We start from the raw sequence: 18,148 nt of genomic DNA, 5'->3' as shown, positions 1-18,148 counted from the left end.
CGTTTTTTAATCAAAATGTATAGTACACCTACGGTTTACTCGCTTTAATCTAATCAATGGCAGAGCCCGACTTATTTGGGGCAATTAAAGCGTAATCTTCCCTTGGATAAGTGCTTTTGCATTGAGGAAAACTCACAGCTGTCTTCAAGAGATGAACTCTATTTACCCTTCATCTGATTTTTCACAATTCTCTCCTCGCTAATTCTGTTAATTAACGACGCTATTTATGGTTGATTTATTTCTCTCTGTTCCTATTCTTAGGATTAGGTGAACACAAAAATTACCAGGAACAAAACCAAAAATAAAACCAACCAAAAGAACGTACAATACGCACATGGAGCCCTGTCTTACCCAGCACGTTTTCTCTAGGCACCAAGTAGTTCCCGCTGAGCTCTTCGTCAGAGACAGACTGACCTTGCGCAAGAGGGCGTAAGGGCAGAAAACCCAAATTTGCTGAGAAAAGCCGTTCTGAGTTCAATTCGTGGAATCCATGATGACTTACTCTGTTCACAAAATAGTCACAGGCTCAAATGCCAGTTAAACCAGTCGCTTCTCTGGGATGCTACGTAGTCCAGGTTACCATAACATCCCAATGGGTCCATCTTCACTTCTAGGAAGTGAGAAGTTTTCTGAGCTTTCACAGGTGGAGAATGGGATGTACTGGCTTCATATGAACTTAATAGGTTCAAGTCCAAATCTAACTCATATCCGAAGCCCCTGAATGCATAGCTGTGGTCAAGCGTAAGCTCTGCCTTTTCTAATTAAGAAATATTATTTGCCCTGTGTTTGTAAGCAAAATCCCTGCCGGGAAGTCTAACCCCATCCTGCCGAAAGCCCTGGAGAAAATACCTCTGGCCCCAAAATCCAGCCTGGTGGAGTCTTGGCCAGTGTATTTGTCAGATTAGAGCACGAGACACTTGGCTTCGCCCCTAAAAAGATAATCTGAAGCCTAAAATCTAGCAGGACTTTGACTAGCTTTATTGTGTTTCAGGCTTAGATGACCACAAAAAGGGTCTGGAGGGATTTGCATAAACTTCTTAAAGTATTGCAGCCTTCAGAAGTCAGTCCAGGGATGTAGGAGGTAATGAAGGGGCCTTGGTCGCCCACCAATAACATTCTGGGAAGAGCTGAGGAGGAGCCCAGCACCCTCCTCACCTCCCTGAGAAAGTCATGCCTTAACATCTCATTCAGTAGAGCTGTGAAATATTTTTTCTCTATTCCATTTATTCAGTTACCAAAAAGATATTATAGTTTATTACTTTTTGGAAATAATAATTTTTCTCCTTTTTGTCCTGCTTACCCACCCCCCCACCCCATCTCTTTGAATTATCTGAAAATAGAAGAAAAAAAAATATTTTTTTAAAGGGTTTCATCTTTTAAGCCTTGTAGACCCTTTTCACCCAGGAACACCACCAAACCCCGCACTGAGGAGGTCCCTATTGCTATCCCCAGCTTTACAGAAGGTGGAATTGGGTGACAGTCAGGTGAAAGGAGAGCTGCTTCCACGTTTCCCAGCAGACCAGCAAGAGAAATCCCACCTCCCAAGTCCTTACCCAATGTGCAGCCTTATACAAAGTACCAGAATCTGCAAAATAGCCTGGTGTGGTTTTTTTTTTTCCACCCCCAGTTCCAGTTTAAATACAATCTTGGCACAAAGTCAGTCCAATAACTTTGGTTACTGACTTTCAGATGTTACAGTCCATTTGCAGAGAGCAGCTGGTGTTGAGCTCTGCAGGGACACGACAGCCGGGGGTGGGGGAGTGCTGCCGATTGACCCTTCCGAGCTATATTAAATTGGCAGAGAGGTGCGTTTCCGATTGATGCTCAGGGGTTGTACCACCCCCGGGAGGGAGATGGCAGAGCGCCTGCCTGGTGTGCTCGTTTGTGTGAAGGGTAAAACTAAAGCGGTCGGGTTAATGAAATTAGCGGTCGGCTCAAATCACACTCCTGCACGTGCCGCGTACAGCGAGACAGGGTTGGATTGGGGTTGAGATGCCCACCCTTGGGCATCCTTCCATTTGGGATCGGGGGGTTTTCAGGTCATTCGGAGCAGGTGCCATTGTAGGTAGACGGGGTGAAATGGAAGAGCCCCCAGTCCAGCAACCTGCATGGAAATTTGCTGTCAAGCTAAACACTGCATCTTGAGGTTTTGTCTGCTCACACGTGCGTTGAGGAAAACTCTTTAGCGGAAGGGTTCCACGTGGAGCCTGGGATGGAGAGGATCTCAGGAAGCCCTAAGGTCCATCTGAAGTCCAGCTAACAACCCGAGATTGAAGGATCTCCTCCTAAAGCACACTAGGTTTGTGCCTCCCGTGCCTTTTTGCTAGGTGCCAAGTGGGTTTTGGACACTAGGAAGGGTTTTATGGCAGAGGATGTGTTTTCTGGGGATCCTCTGAGATGGGGTACCTGTTGTAAGGACCAGCAGCTGTAAGAAAAAAATTCAGAGAGCCCATGGCTTCTGCATTCCTTTTTGCATGAAACCTTGGCCAAAGGCAATCAAGTCCTGACCACAGTGCCTGCTCAAACTGACCTCTCTGGGAGGACATGCTCTAAACTCCTACCACATTTACCCTTAAAACTCAGTGTTTCCGAGAAGATCCTCTCTCTTCACAGAAGGTCTGAGTTATTCGACTCTTCCTTTTTACCTTCAGGATAGACGTTAGGCCGCTGCTGTAATAACAATCCACCTTGTTAAAATCCCCTGGCTACTCCTCAGATCCATCCATAACACCCGGTTCCCAAGCGGGCATCAGATAAAAATAGATGAAAATCCTTTGAGTCTTATGACACTAAAATTAATGCTGTTTTGAAACAAAGACAATCCTTCTGCCTCCAAAAGGGAAGTTGCTTGCACCCAGCCCCACGGCCACTTGCTGTTTGGAGGAGCGGAACACAGAGCTGTTCACTGCTGGCATCAAACTCCGGAGTATTTCACAAAAAGCAAAACGCTCCTGGCCTGAGACCACACACAACCAGCCTCTCCCGCAGACTTTGAAAGCCTTCGCAGCACCAGGTACGGATAAGGGGTGAGACACCAGGCCTGGCATCAGCTCTTAACCCCTCGAACCAAGAGCCCAGTCGAATCGGTAACAAGTTTGGGGTGCTAAGATTAAAGCATCCCTTTGGTGCTGTTGGTGGAAGCTGCACAGGAACCCGCCCAGGGCAGGAGAACGCAGAAGGCAGCAGCCACGGTGCAGTTCAGTGGGGCAGCAACCCCTACCTGAGCAGAAGCAAGAGGGGATGCTTTGATTTCAGAAAATCATGCCGAAAGGATAGGTTAGTCTGCATGCACGTATCACTTCATATTCTCAGAAGCCATTGTCTTACTGTCACTGGCATTATCATCACACCAGCAAGAATAATTGGGAAAAGTCCTTTTTTCCCCCCCCTCTAAAGATCCCTAAAGCAAGGAAGGCGGTAGCAGCGCTGCCTGCCCCTGCCTTCACGCCAGGCAGCGGTGCCCATCCACGCCGTGCAGCAGCACAGCTCGCAGCGAGCCCTGCCCAGTGTTCCGCCAGAGAAACCACTGCTCTCCAGACAAAGCCAGGGCTCTACAGAGACGATAACTCGGATCTTGCTGCGTCTCCGTAGGGCTGGTTGTCCTCTGCTCTGACGTGGCCGTAGTGGGTCCGTCTCCGGAGTCACACCTCTCCATTTCCTGGTCCCTGCACCCTGCGGGGCTGCCCTGGCACCTGGAGGCCCCAGAACAACCACCACAGCACGTCTGAAAGTCAAACACACCATACTCAGGCAATAAGCGTGATACCTGTGCCTTATGCTGCCCCAGCGGACGTACAGGTACCCTAAGCATAAGGTGAAGCACATCTACCCCCATTCGCAAACCAGAAAGATGTTCATCCGCTGTTCCAGGATGAGAAATCCCTTTCGCTCAGCAGGCAGTGAAAACAGAGGGAAAGGCAGCTCAAGAGGTATATCCACATCATCAAATGAGAGGGCAAAGCTCCCATCAGTTTCTAAGGGGGAAGAAATCCAGGTGGAAGCCTCAAGCAGAGGAGAGCGATGGTTAAAAAAGGAAAAATAAATACATACACATAGATAATTAGCCCTTTGTTTTTTTGGTATTTTAATATTTAGCTTTTCTTTCCAATAACAAGAGTTAGAAAGTACCAAAAAAGAGAGGAAAGGAGTTATAATTCTCTCGAGCACGTAAATCCAGGAGCCAGGCTTTCAGAGAATACCACACAAATGCATAAAATCAACCCAAATACCAGAAGACTTTCAGTAAAATCCTACTAGCTGGCAGCATGTTAATTTTGCTACAATACCGCTAGCCGTGTACGAACATGTTTTAACTATAGCTGTCGCATGCAGCAATAATGTTAATTCAGACAAGTTGAAATAGAAGCTAAATCCCTCCCCTTTGTTTCTCCTCTTCTCCAGCCTTACAGAGCTGGGGAGATTGAAAAAGCAAAACCGCCGATGTTTTATGCCTTGATCTGAAGGCTTATGGCACCAATAAATCAATACATAAATATGCTAACAGGATTTCTTGATAAAAAATTCATTCTTTCCCCTGCTAGTGTGGACTCACTCAGCTGCTTTATTCATGAGCGTGCCTGCCTGGCACTGTGAAAGCTCTTCCATTGTCAAAAATTACAGGCTGGCCAAGGGACTCTACCTATTTTATTTTTTTTTTTAATCTTTTTTTTTGTAATCTTTTATTTTTAAAGAGCTGTGGACTTTAATTATGAATGTAAACTCAGTCTAGGCAATTGCTGTTGGAAAGAGGTAATGCACGTTCATGATAAGGAAGCTCCACCTGAGCTATGGTGGAGGTGCTCAGGAGAAAGCATCACCCCAGCAAACACGCTACCGGCCGCCCTGGGAACCCCACTGGGCAGTTGTGGCACCGATGCTGTCTGGAAGATGCATTTTACATATGCCAGCACCTTCTGCAAGGTCACACAGCAAGTTACTGGCACAATGATGAACAGAGCCCAGAAAAACCAAAGCTGTAACCAGAGGCACCCAGAAGCAACTCACGGGCTACTTGCAACCCAAAGACCTTTTGTTTGGCTAGTAGTCTTCAGCTGTGACAGGGGACCGAGGCATTGCCTTGCTGATGACCACAGCGCTCGGCCCACAGGCCACCCAGCAGTGTCTCGGGGCCATCCGCACCGAGCCAGACCCATTTATCTCAACACTCAAAAGCAATGTCTAAGAAATAACAAACCTTCCCCACCTGCATTCGATAGGCCTCATAAATCTCAAAGCCAAACAGCCAGTCACACCAAGTCGTTCCAATAGCTTCACCTAAAGGTGACTCAAACGAAGATGCTAAGGGGGCAGGCAATTCATCCAGCAAAACTCCCAAGAAGTTCTACAATTCAAACCAGCAGCACAGGTGCCTCACGTAGTTATCTTCAAGTTTCTTGCTCTGAGCACGCAACCCGCTTTCCGAGGAGGCGGAGAGAACGCTGCCAAGTGCCCACACAGGGTTACCAGAGGCTCTTGGAGTTGGGTTGTTTGAGGAATGTGGCTCGTTGAAAAACAGGCACTGCTTTCAAATTTGAAATTCTTGGAAAGCAAGGGTGCTTTACACATCATTCATTGCTTGAGGAGACTCATGTTTAAGTCAAGTTACACTTAGAATAAATTCAGTGCTCTCTTGATGTTTTTTCTTACACTGCAAAGCCAACCAGCAAGGCTTCAGGTATCTGCCATCTTTCACTGAAGAGCAAAAGCCGTCCCCAAATGTACTCCTAAAGTTGTAAGGAGGGAGGAATACACACGCTTACTTAGACACACATGTTCAGTTTGGTTGCTCACAGTTATTTACAATATTTACATAAGGATGAGGATGCATTCAGACCAAAAATAGAGGTTTTGTTGTTCTAGTGAGTAAACGCAGAATATACTTTTCCTCCCAACTCAGCAGCCCCTGTGGCCTGCAGTCCCTAAGTCAGCAAGACAGAGCCAGTCACATGGACCAATTCCCAGAACACCAAAACAATCCAATACTCAATCATTTTCTGACTTTGAACACAGCAAGTTGTGGATCAATGCCCAAAATCACTGTAGATAATGACAGTCCTAAGAATAACACTCAGGCTTCCTCATCATCTTAACTCCAGATCTAGATTCTTCCTGAAAGAATAAAACACATAAACCTCAAACGCTGATTTTCCCCTCTAAACGTTGCAGGCGGAAGCTTCCCAAGAAATTTTCAATAGCAGAAAACTGATTAAATGAATTAAAGTCTTGATTCCACTGCATAAAATTATAACAATAGGCTATCGGAAGCATGCGTTCTTCCGCAGAGGATTGGGATTGTGCAGAGTATCGATCTATTCAGGTTAAGCCACCTTCTCATTTTGTCTTCTAATGAGACTACCTCCAGCAGCATAGCTTCTCCCCTAGTCAATTATAAGCAGAAAATATCCTAACGCTCACAGAACTAGTTGGAGCTGAGAACTCGGTCACACAAACTTCAGAGCACGGCAAAACCCCCACGTCTAACAGCCATTTGTCAATGCAAAGCCTACTTCTCAGAACAGGAGTCCAAAAGTCCTTTTGCCACTACCATTTCCTTGCTCCAGACAAAACAAAACAAAAAACAGCTGGTCAAGATCCTCTCAGCTCCATCTAAAGGTGTTTCATAAGGTTTTATTAAGAAATTTTAATTAGAAAAAGACTTTCTGCTACAGGAAAAAGAAAAGGAGAAAAAAAAAAATTTCTTAAGCACAAGCCTTGCCAAATTGTTCCAAATTTGAATGAAAGCTATCTGTGAAATTCCAAATTTGAGTGTGAAAATATTTACTATAGTGTAAATTCACTAAGTCTGCAGAAAACAATGAGATGGCCCAGAGCTGCTCTTCTCTGTATTCCAAGAGCCTTCACGAAGGGGGACACCGCCAAACAACAAAAGGCTTTGCCACGGCCCGTGCTAATAAACAAACTAGCTGTAAAATACACAGATTTTTTTTTTTTGGGTTAATGAGTAGGTGACTTAACTGCTACTAAAATCACAGTTTCACAGGCTTCAAATTACACCTGCCCTGTTTAGGAAAACCTGGTCAAAAAGACGGGAACTATCCATTTTTTCCCCTCGGTTCCCTTCGATGGCACACGGAGGGGCTGTGGAACCGCTGATCTCCTACTGGAAGGTTTTCCCGTAATTCTCTCTGTCTGTAATTCCTCCCTGGCCCTGCGAGGAGCTGATCCTCCGGCCGGTGAGCCCAGGGCCGGTACCCACATCGCTACGGCATTCCAAGCTCCGCACGGGATAACTGCTCTGAATTTAACCTGCTTCTCTGCTCAGAAAGTGAATATTTTTCATCCACAACTGCATCTTTTTAATGACAACTGGTGCTGCCACCATAAGAGCCAGTGCAAGTTCTCCCGCTGCTCGGGCTGTACATCCTGAGCTCTTACACGGCTACAAGCCCATGCAGATGGACTCTCTCACTCTTGCATGACTTTTCAGTCTGGACACTAGGCAACGTGGCTTTGATCTAGAGTTAGCTCGCTTTCCACAGTTACTGGGCAATTTTCCCCCCTGCGAGGGATTCGCATAGGATTTGATGGATTTTGGCACAGGGAACACAAGAATATGAATATGTTGATGGTAAAACAACATCTGGATTAAAAATTTCCTATTTGACAGTTTCTGTAGCGCTGGGAACTTTATCTGTTGAAGAAAAAACAACAGGTTGCCCGGAGAGACTGTAGTTGCCCCATCCCCGGAAACATTCACGGTCACATTAGATGGGGCTCTGAGCAACCTGGTCCCGCTGAAGATGTCCCCGCCCATGGCAGGGGTGTTGGACTAGATGGTCTTTTAAGGTTCCTTCCAACACAAACCATTCTATAATTCTATAAAAAGAAGGAGGGAGGCTTGAATGTCACAAGTGCTGACCCTGAAGGCAGGCAAAGGAGAACGATGGCACCCTCTGCCAAAGGGCAGCTTCAACTCGCACCTTGTTGTAGCACCCTCATGTACCACACACCAACAGATTGACCATAGAGGACGTCCATCCCAGCAGACTGTTCTCTGCCTCTCTACCCCGAACGCAACACAGAAATCAGCCTTTATACCACCCATCTGCAGAGTTCCCCAAGCCCAGCACCCCTGAGCTGCCTGGCACCCGCACACCGAGCATCCCGCTCTTCCCACTGCCGAGTCACCCGGACACAACACCCCAATACACCTATATCGTACCCGCTACAGCCTCCTGCCTTTGTTCCCCTCCCGTACCCCAGGGCACATGGTCTGTAGATTAAAGAGCGAAGACTTTCTCCCAGAGCCCACACACAGCCAGCCTCTTCCGCAGGAGAGCCTAGACGCAGGTATTTTGGGTTGCCGTAGGAACTACAAGAGCAAATAAAGTCTTTGCTTTTGGTTTTCTTAGAAGCGTTCTGTTATTCTCCTCCACTCCAACCGCAGCTGTAGCAGTCGTGGCATAAGCAGAGTGGCACACTTCTGAAAGCAGGCAGCTGCCTTTTTCATCCTGGGTAGCAAAGCAATTGTTGGGCGTGTAAGAGAGCTGCTTGTACCCTCGGTACTATAATGCTGTCAAGCTGCAAGCGAATTTCTTCAGCTGGAGTTTTCCCTTCTTGGCAAGCACTGATGATTAAGCTGCTGTTTGGAGAGGTTTTCAGTTCTTTTCAGAGAGCAATTGCCCTGTTGAACCGGCTCTTTAAGTTTGTACGATGTATGTCACTCCTGCTGCATGTCTTAAATGTCTCCTATTATACCCGGAGGTGGCCGCCCCACAGTCATTTTGAATATTCCTTCACTGAGACATTAAATGAAATGCAGAAGATTCAGCGAGACACTTAAACTCTTGCTCGGCTTTACACACGTGCTCAAGTGCTTTTCTGAACCGGGTAATTTGCTGAATCAGGACTGAAATGCCCCAATCCTTTTAGCCTCAGAGAGAATGTCCATGCGGGCACAGGGTCAGACGGTCGGGCTTTCCAGATGGATGGTCCCTTCCAACCCAAACCATTCTGTGATCCTGCAACTCAAGGCTACGGCCAGGCTCTCGGCTGCCTGCTCCCAGTCGCCGCCCAACTTTCCCATAGGTGATTGGTGATACCAAAACACAACAAATCAACACTCGCCCCACGGCAGCAGCGAGAAGCTGGGAGTTATCTATCACCTTGGTGTGCACGTATAAGATGGCTGATTCTTATTAGCAGATTAAAGTCATCCTAACTCAATAGCGAGTGCAATTTAACACTAACAACATTAGGGTGTTTTCTCTGCTTTATGAGACTGCAGGGAGAACGAGAGCACGATTCAATCCATGCAGAACCTTAGGGCAGCACAGGAGCTGGGCTCCCGTCCCCATCGCGTTACACACACAGTGCTGGCTCTGTAACGAGAGCCTGGTCCAGGCATCTCCCTCTGCACTCAGGGCATTTCCAAGAGCAAACGCACAGCGACAGTTCTGCACTGGCAAACAGCTGGTCCCGAGGGTAATCTCTCCCCATGGCGGGGTAACGGGAAATTTTACTCTATCTGTGTATCCCAGCTGTTAGGCAGATGCTGTGTGCTCTTGGCTCCGAGATGCTCTAAAAGGCTGAGAAGTCAGAACAGGCTCTTTGCTACGGACAAAGATGGTGGTGGCACATTTCTTCCCACACCTCTAAGCATTGCTTGCTTTATCACTGCGAGGGGTTTTTTCCCCTCTGTTTGCTCCTCCCTTCCCACAGTGTGCTGCATTATTAGATCTCCAACAGGGCTACGTCCACCTCTTTGAAGACCCAGGTAGATCTTGAGACCCTGGCCACTCGCTGTGTTCTCAGAGAGCATTTCGGCTCATGCGACACATCAGAAAGGCTAAGTGAAAGCAGAGAACCCTTGTTTTCATGCTGTTAATGCCGAGCGTGGCATCAGTCCCCTGCTCTGTGTTGCTGGGCCAGCCCTGGGAGACATCCCACGTTCACCTGGGGCACTGCTTGCCCCCCAGACACGACAGAGAACGCAGTGTAAAAAGAAAGAAACCAGATCAGAAATGTGTTGCGTGACTCAGAGTGGCAAAACAAAACCTTTCCTTGCGCTAATTCTTCCTGTTAACATAACGTAAGGAAAGCGCTTCAGCCAATTTTTCCCCCTTTTCCTGCCTGCTCAGGCTTTTGCTGGCTAAACAGTTTTGTTCCTCAATATGTTAATTCAGAGCAAGGAGAGCTGATACACACACAAAGAGTAATCAGAGGAGATCGAACCAATCAGAAACCCCCCCAGCCACTAACACCGCAGGCTGCCAGCCCCAGGACACACAAATATCACTGCAAACAAAACCCCATTTATCCTCCTCCGTCTCAGTATCCAGCAGTTACGGATTTGCGCTTTAGCGGGGTGGCTTCAGGTCGCTTCTAAGAGACAGCGGACAACAGCGCATTAGGTATATTAGGAGAGAAGAGCAATATCAAAGCCACCTTCACAGAGTCCCATGGGCTTTGCTGTTGCATTTACTGCTGCACCAAAGTAGGCGTGACAGTCACGCATCAGGAAAGCCAAGTGCACAACCTCACCGGCAACCACCATCATAACCAAAGGGCCAGCAAAAAGCCACTTAAGTCACCTTTAAGACTTAACTTGCAGGTTTAAGAGGTGTTTGAAAGTGTGGGGGCTCTTGAGCCCAGGAGGAATCTTACAAGCAGGCAGAGAGCCAAGAAGAACCTTAATCCAAGTCTCCGAGATGAGGGGATGCTGCTTTATGTTATTTGTTTCCCGTCTGCTTTCTGTTGCACATTCACCTCCACCTTTCCTCCACCTTCCTGGAGGGTTTCGCACAGGAAACCATCTCATGGTCGAGGCAGCCAGCGCTAGTCCCATTCAAACTCCTCCTGAGGAACATCACCTTTGATTCCTCAACTCACAGTTGTGGCAGATGAAGACCGAGTGTCAACGATTCGATCTTTATAGATAAATGCCCCCAGAAAGGCAAATGTGAGGTCTCCGAACAACTAGATCCAACAGATTCTCTTCAGCCCCTACAAGCTCAAACACATCCACCATCCCACCAACAAAACCATCTCTGGGTTGGGCTGGAAATGGAACAACAATTACCTCCCAACCTTCCATTTCTTTATCTTTATAGGAATCAAGAAATACAAAGACACAAAGAGGAATGAAAAATACCAAGTGAATCATAAGCTATTCTAAATTCACTGAGGGTAAAGTTCTAGTTGGGATCCAATTTAGGGTAGACTTACATTTTATTTGAACTGTTCATTCCTACTTACAAGCATATTAGGTTAGGCCCAGTCCACAGTCTTGAAATACCCACCGGACACTAATATTTGTCAGTAGAAAATAGAAGGAACATGAAAAATCTCTTGCCATTAAGATCAAAATACAGTGAGTGTACACTTTGACATTTCTCCTTTCCTGCAAGGAGTCCCTGTTTTGCAAAGCAAATTCCACCATGTAGCTTTGAACTCCTGTAGAAAGAAGATAAAAGGTGAAAATCCAGCTCTTTGAAAGTCAACATCAAGACTTCTGCCAACTTCAGATGAATCGGGTTTGACCCATGATTTTTTGTGGGAGAACTGGAACCACAAACCACTCTCCTCAACTCCTTGGAAGCTCATCATGTACCTCCACTGCAAAGGCATGACTACACCTCACAGATGGGTACAGACCAACTGGCTCGACCGGTGCTGGCTGTGTAACGACTGCAGCAAGGAGCTCAAAACCCTTCCTAATCTACCCGGTATACAATGGAAAGCATCGTGCTCCAAGCTAACCACAGCTAACGTGCTAGGTCTACCCAAGCTATCTCATTGAAGGTTACCAGTGTGTCTCTTCTCTGGTTACAGGCTCTGTAATGAATGCTTCTACTCAGCATAGTAAAAGAATTGTTTTAATTGGGCAATTCATGGGCAGGGACAAGACTTTTAGGCTTTTCTCACTTTGGAAAACACGGTGAGCTTCCCAAGGGAATCAGAAACAAAGGCAGGAGAGTATTTCATGATGGACAATAAGGTTCTTGCATGGGAGAAACTCAGAATTACTACTATAGAAAAGGAAAACAGGAGTTTTACTATTATCTCTTTAAAGAGTTCTACACCTCCAAACAGCCTATATTAGCAATATGCAATAGATGAATCACTGTCATTCACAAACACTAAGCATGTAAACAAGATGATCTGAAATACCATTGTTTAAACTTGAAAACTAGATCTGGAGGAAGATGAGGACTCAGATCCCAGGACACCACAGTTTCCCTTGCTGGGTATCTGCATTATTTCCTCCCACCGCTGTTTTTGGACCCAACAACACTCAGCCTCAATTTTCTTTACCCAGACTCTGCACCTTAGTTTGCCAAGAGCTTGGAGGCCACCACTGGGAATGTTCTCCTCCCTCAGCAATGCTAACATCCTCAAGCTCCAGCAGCCACAGGTTGTTGTCAGACAGCTATGCTTATAACAATTGCAGCGTGGTAATGCTTAGCATATTAAAACACTTTATGGGAGCTAATGAATAAATTCCCATAATGGTCCCAAGAGATACACTGATCACTAGTTACCTCTTACCTCAGTAGCGGCTCCCTCGGGTACAAGCAGAGTGGAGGCAGCAACCCTCGCTGCCTCACATCGCCCCCAACCCCAGTGTGATGCTCCAGGGGACCACAACTTACCGCAGAAGGTGCCTGCCCTAAGCAAGAGCACCCAGAGCAGAGCCCGGGTCAGCACCACCAAACCAGGACGCAGGATGGATGCATCAGCCCCGTGCAGGGGCTGGTTTACGTTGCTGAGAGGCACAACTGCCGCTGGACCAGCCTGGGACTAAACTAGTCCCAGTTGCAGAAAAAGAAATCAGGTTTGTTACCCTAGGGCACGTTGTACTTGAGCAGCCCACAATGAGCTGGTGCTCTAGGTAGCTTTTTCCCTGATTTCATGGTCTAGAAGATGCTCTGCCCATACTTCAGGGACTTCTGATCTGCCTGCACTGGATTAGACTGAAAAACTCTTCACAACACCAGACACTGACACTGAGTCCTCCCACACTGAGGAAAAGAGTTTAGTTACTCTATTTTAATGCATTCCCAGATCACGTTGAAGCCTTGAATTAGCAGGAGGCAAGCACACTCCATTTGCTGGAGAAAAGTTTCTTCCCCGCTCTCAAGATGCAGCAACTTGCCTAAATCACCTGTTGCTCATGGGACCTTTTTGAGTAGAAACAGGCCACAGCTGAGAGATCTGCAGCTCACAGAAGTGCTTGTTTGGAGCAATTGCTCTAATGCTATTGCGCTGCTGATTCAGGAAGGAGGGGTTTTTTCCCCCAGCTAATTCTTAAAGCATTTCATCCGATTGATGATTCAGTCTTTTTTGCTTCCAGCATAAATCACCTTCCAGATAAAGTCTTGCTAGAAAGCTTTCATTGGCCCTAATTGCAATGAAACTCTGGGAAAGTATAAACAGTGGATCAGCAAGGAAAAATTGGGCTGAGATTCATGAACTTGCATTCTCCCTGCCCTCCTGATTCCTCAATTTATCACAAGAGGAGGAGTGAATGTCTGCAAGGTAGATTACTTGCTGCAAAGCCTAGCCTTCGATGCTATTTTTCTCCAAACCTGTAGGATGGCTGCATCTGGACCACATATAACGTCACCTCAAGCCTTTGGAAACGACTGAATAAACCCTCACAACAAACCTCTTGCTTTGGAAAGACCTGAGCCAAACCATCCAACTCAAAACTAAGCTCCTTCTTTCCCGAGCATCACTTTACATCAAACTCTTCACCTTGCCTGGTGCCACCACAGACCAGCTTTTCAAGCTCGAAGCCGCTTTCAGGAAGGGGTAAACTCTCTCTCTTGGTTAAATTAATGGTAAAGCAGGTGTCACTCTGCGACTGACCCCAGCCATCACCACGGCAAACTTAAAAACCTAGCTCTTCTGAACACCCTGCAACAAATGTAGTAGCAGGAGGGAGCACTAACAAAGCCCTGTTGATGCAGGGCAATCAATCAGTCACCATTTTCCAGAAAGAAATGAATGGCCCATTAAGGAAGCAGTCCCTAACCTCAACTTCCCCCTAATGGGTCTTGGTCCTAGACTGTCTGGCATCAAAGGGATTTCAGCCCTAAGAATGGACCGTGTGTGGGGTGTCTGCTCTAACAGCAGGAAGGGAGAGGGTTTGCAGAGCAAGGCAACAAACCTGCCCCCCCAAACCCAACATCTGGCAGTGGCACACAAAAGGAGGAGTGAATCGCAGAATCGTGGGGTTGGCAGGGACCTCTGGAGATGACCCAGTCCCACCCCTGGCCAGAGCAGGGTCACCCAGAGCAGGTGGCACAGGAACGCGTGCAGGCGGGGTTGGAATGTCTCCAGAGATGGAGACTCCACCACCTCTCTGGGCAGCCTGTGCCAGGGCTCTGCCACCCCCACAGCAAAGAAGTTCCTTCTCATGTTTAGGTGGAACTTCCTATGCTCAAGTTTGTGCCCGTTACCTGACACTGCACACCGCTGAAAAGAGCCTGGCCCCATCCTCTGCCAAGGAAGGAAGGGCTCTGCCAAGCCTGAGGAACAGCGGCCTTCCCCGCTTTCTAGTTAGTTTGTGGAAGAAAAAGTCCTAGTAGCCTGTTTTCTTACTAATGCGTAATCACAGCTTACATAGGCAGCGTCTTGCCTCTTGTGATCTCATAGCCTTCTGCAAATCTTAAGTAAGCAAAACATTGAAAGTAGGTTCTCAGCTCAGCTCTGAGGAATATCCTGCACCAGGGGAATGCTGGTTTCCTTGAGGAGACCAGAGGCTGGGCCTGGCAGGGAAAGTAGCCCCACCATTGCAGCAAAGTTTTCCTGGCCAAAACCATTCTCGTCGTCAGTGGAGAACCCAAATTGTGAATCAAAGCTCCCTGAGCAAGTGATAACCTCTGACACTCACCCGTTGTCTGAGCCTAAACATGCTGGCTTACTTCCCATCCTCCACAAACCAAGGAGGAGGACCCTGACACATGTCCACTTACCCCACCATTCAAGTTCTGATGCAAGAGGTAACATCTTCCAGCTTCTTCCCATATCAACCCCGTATGGGTCCAGTAGGGATCCAGCCGATTCAGGCAGCATTAACGTGCAGTTGCTGAACTGACTGGTGCTGGATGGACAGACTGGTTGCGTTGTTATCCCTGCGCACTCTGACAACTGCATCCACAAGCCCCCACCCACCATGCTGGCTTTTCAGGCACTGCTGCCGCGTGGTTTGGGCTTTTGTTTTGCTTTAAAAATTGATGAATTTAGAGTAGGCACAGAAGAAACCAAGAGGAACGCCAAGCGGCCAGCAAACAGCAGATGACTGAAGCTGTGAAAAAGTTAAGGGCTGCACCGAGTGGGTCTTCTCCACCCACATCTTTTCTCAGCCTCTAACCTGCAAAAGCACAGTCAGCTCCTCAGCCAGCAGAGCCGCACAAGGAGGGGGGGACACAGCACGCAGGGCAGGCCCAAGGGAGAGGGGGAGAGGTGGCTGCTGGCACTAGTGACATGAACACCACCTGCCGAGTGGTCCTATGGCATGACACACGCCACTCGCCCTCCACCCAACAAGCAGATCGTCCACGAGGCCTCACACCTGTCAGAGACACGAACCCACCAAGCATTAAAGCCGAAGCTGGGCTCTCGGACAAGGCTTGACATTAAACGACAAATGCTCAACTGCATCTCATCCAGGCATCTGTTTCCAATTAGATTAATGGGTATCTAAAATGATACTATAATAGTTTTTGAAAGCAACCCCCAAAATCAATACCCCGATAGTAAGCTCTGTTTTTTGCAAGTGGTACAAAAGGCGGTTTGGGAGAAGATGATCTAATACACCACGTATTGATTAATCAATTCCATCCAGGATGCTAATGGGCTTTTCTTACAACAGTTGGCACTAGAAGGAAGGAGCGGGATTGCTGAATGAGAATGGGAGAAAGGGGTGGTGTGCTGCAGTTTCAGGGCAAGGGGAGGGCATGCAGTGGGGAAATGGGCCCTTCTAGAGATCGCTCTAAGTGGCAGAGACTGGGAAGAAATGCAGGAACGGAGCAATGAATGGAGAAGGTAATAAATCAGATATATTGGCTTCAAACACAGCAGAATTGTACCTTGCAATTTACTGTGGATGATATTAATAATACTTTCCTGTTGCTACAGAAGCCCTCACAGCCCTTTGCTCAAGAGTTCGGCAAAAGAGCCCAGCGTGGGTCTAGAGTCTATAATGAAACAGACTGAATACTTTGTAGTCCTACTGGCCAGTGAAATGGTCTGGAGGCATTATTAATGCCTACCTTAATTATTTTTCCACTCTGGCACTTCTGGCTAGGACAGTGTGGGGTAACTCAGATCACCTATGCATGGCTCTCAGATTCTCCTTCCTTCTACAGTCCACAGAAAGAAGCAGCCAGTGTAGCCATACATTGGTTTTCTCCTTCCTGCCCCTGTGCTTGATAGAGTCCTTCACTACCATAGAAAAAGGTAGTACGAAACAGCCGGGCCATCCTCCAGACCCAAACCATAGCACTTCACACCCACTGCAGCAACGCGTGAAGACCCAAGCAAACCACAAAGCTGGGGACAACAGGTCTGCGACAGATCCACAGGTCCCTTACAGCTCCTGAAGAGCAGCCGCCACATTTTGCGAGGAAATACGATATAGATGCTGGAAACCAGCCGAAGGGCTCTATTCCCAGCCTGTGATAAGGGTTAGGTGGTTGCCTCTCAAGGCAGGACACCTCAAAAAGGTAGGTATAAGTTACAGACGAAAAACAAGAGCATTACAGTGCCCGAAAGACAGCGGAGTGTTCTGTTGTTGCTAATTGGGTGAGTTTGCCCTGCTCTTTGTAAGATTGGAAATAGTAAAACTGACCAAGAGGTTTTGACCTTGAGGGGCTGTGACAGTCGTGGTCCCGGCTGGCAGGAGGCACAGCCAGCGCAGACCCTAGGGCGAGGAAATTCAGCCTGGTGCAGTGTATCTTCTCTGCAGCCAGAGTCACACCAGGCGTGAAGGTGACTTTATAAGGCTTCATAAAACTGTATTCAAGTTGCCAAAGCTAGTGCTGGGTCTCTGTGCGAACATCCAGCAGATGCTGTTCATTGATGTAGCTTACAAATTTGATCATGAAGGTTAGACCAAGTCAAAAGAGGTTTGAAACCTCAAGGTACGAAACATTAACAAGTCACTGATTTTGCCACCCTATAGTGTGCAATTTGGTAACTGATTTTCTATGAGACGTCGTGAGAACATGCTCCTTCTCACCCACCCATGCTACAGCAGAGCACACCAGCATCTTGGAGCGACACACACCAATTCTTCCACGTAGCAACACCCCACTGACACAAGACAGCGTGTTGCAGGCAACCAAGTCTGCAGCCTCAAACCACCACAGGCCACCATAGTGGTTTCAAAGACTCTTACAGGACCCGCAGAACAACCCTCAAGAAAATAGGAACCTCCTATAAAGCAGAGTGAGGTGATAATCAATAGGGGAGAAGTGCACAAACTAAGTTACTTTTTTTTTCCAGAACCACCTTTTCCAACCTAACATGACGCGTAACGGCACCCCAGGAGTCCTACAGCCCCACCAGCGGACTCACATTGTAGAGGATGTCTGTCCATCCCTCCATGGTGATGCACTGGAAGACGGTGAGCACAGCAAAGAGGATATTGTCAAAGTTGGTGATGCCGTAGTTGGGCCCTTGCCAGTACTCCCTGCAGGTGGTCCCGCTCTCGCACTGCCTGGCAGGAGGCTCCTCTCCGCAAGGAAAATCTCCCACCTCGTCACCTGCAGAGAAGAACAGCAGGGAGAAAAGTCACCAGCAGAAGCCACTCAAGCAGCTGGTGCTGCTGCATCCTCCTTGCGCCACTGCATCAATGTAATTTCCATTTCAGGCTTCCTGGTGCCACTATGGGCATGGAAAAGACATTGTGACCACGCAATCATTTATATACTGCTACGTTACAAGAGACAGCTTAGTGGCAGGATGGAGCAGAGCCATCCCCGAAGTGCCCATAATTTATAGTTTGCCCCAGTGTTCAGCCATGTCATACACAAGAAATGCCACCAGAAGCACAGTGGGGATGATGCCTACTTCAAGCACTGTGAGCCAACGATACACCCTCATACCTTTTAGCTAGTTGATAAATATTGGCACTATAACATTAAAGCAAAAGTGGCTTAAGCAAGAGCTTCTTGCG

The 18,148-nt window shown here is 47.5% G+C and overlaps 1 protein-coding gene across 1 annotated transcript in view; it reads right to left on the bottom strand.

Moving 5' to 3' along the window:
• Window positions 1–18,148, bottom strand: part of CACNA1B (calcium voltage-gated channel subunit alpha1 B) — a 312,680-nt gene that overhangs the window by 180,326 nt on the left and 114,206 nt on the right. The window contains exon 6 of the mRNA XM_074608904.1: window positions 17,548–17,735. Coding sequence (XP_074465005.1) covers window positions 17,548–17,735 — 188 coding nt within the window. The remainder of the gene's footprint in view (window positions 1–17,547; window positions 17,736–18,148) is intronic.

This window comes from Larus michahellis, chromosome 15 (assembly GCF_964199755.1).
Source record: "Larus michahellis chromosome 15, bLarMic1.1, whole genome shotgun sequence".
NCBI lineage: Eukaryota > Metazoa > Chordata > Aves > Charadriiformes > Laridae > Larus > Larus michahellis.
Note: the sequence above shows the minus strand (reverse complement) of the source record. Positions and strands in the feature narration are given on the sequence as shown.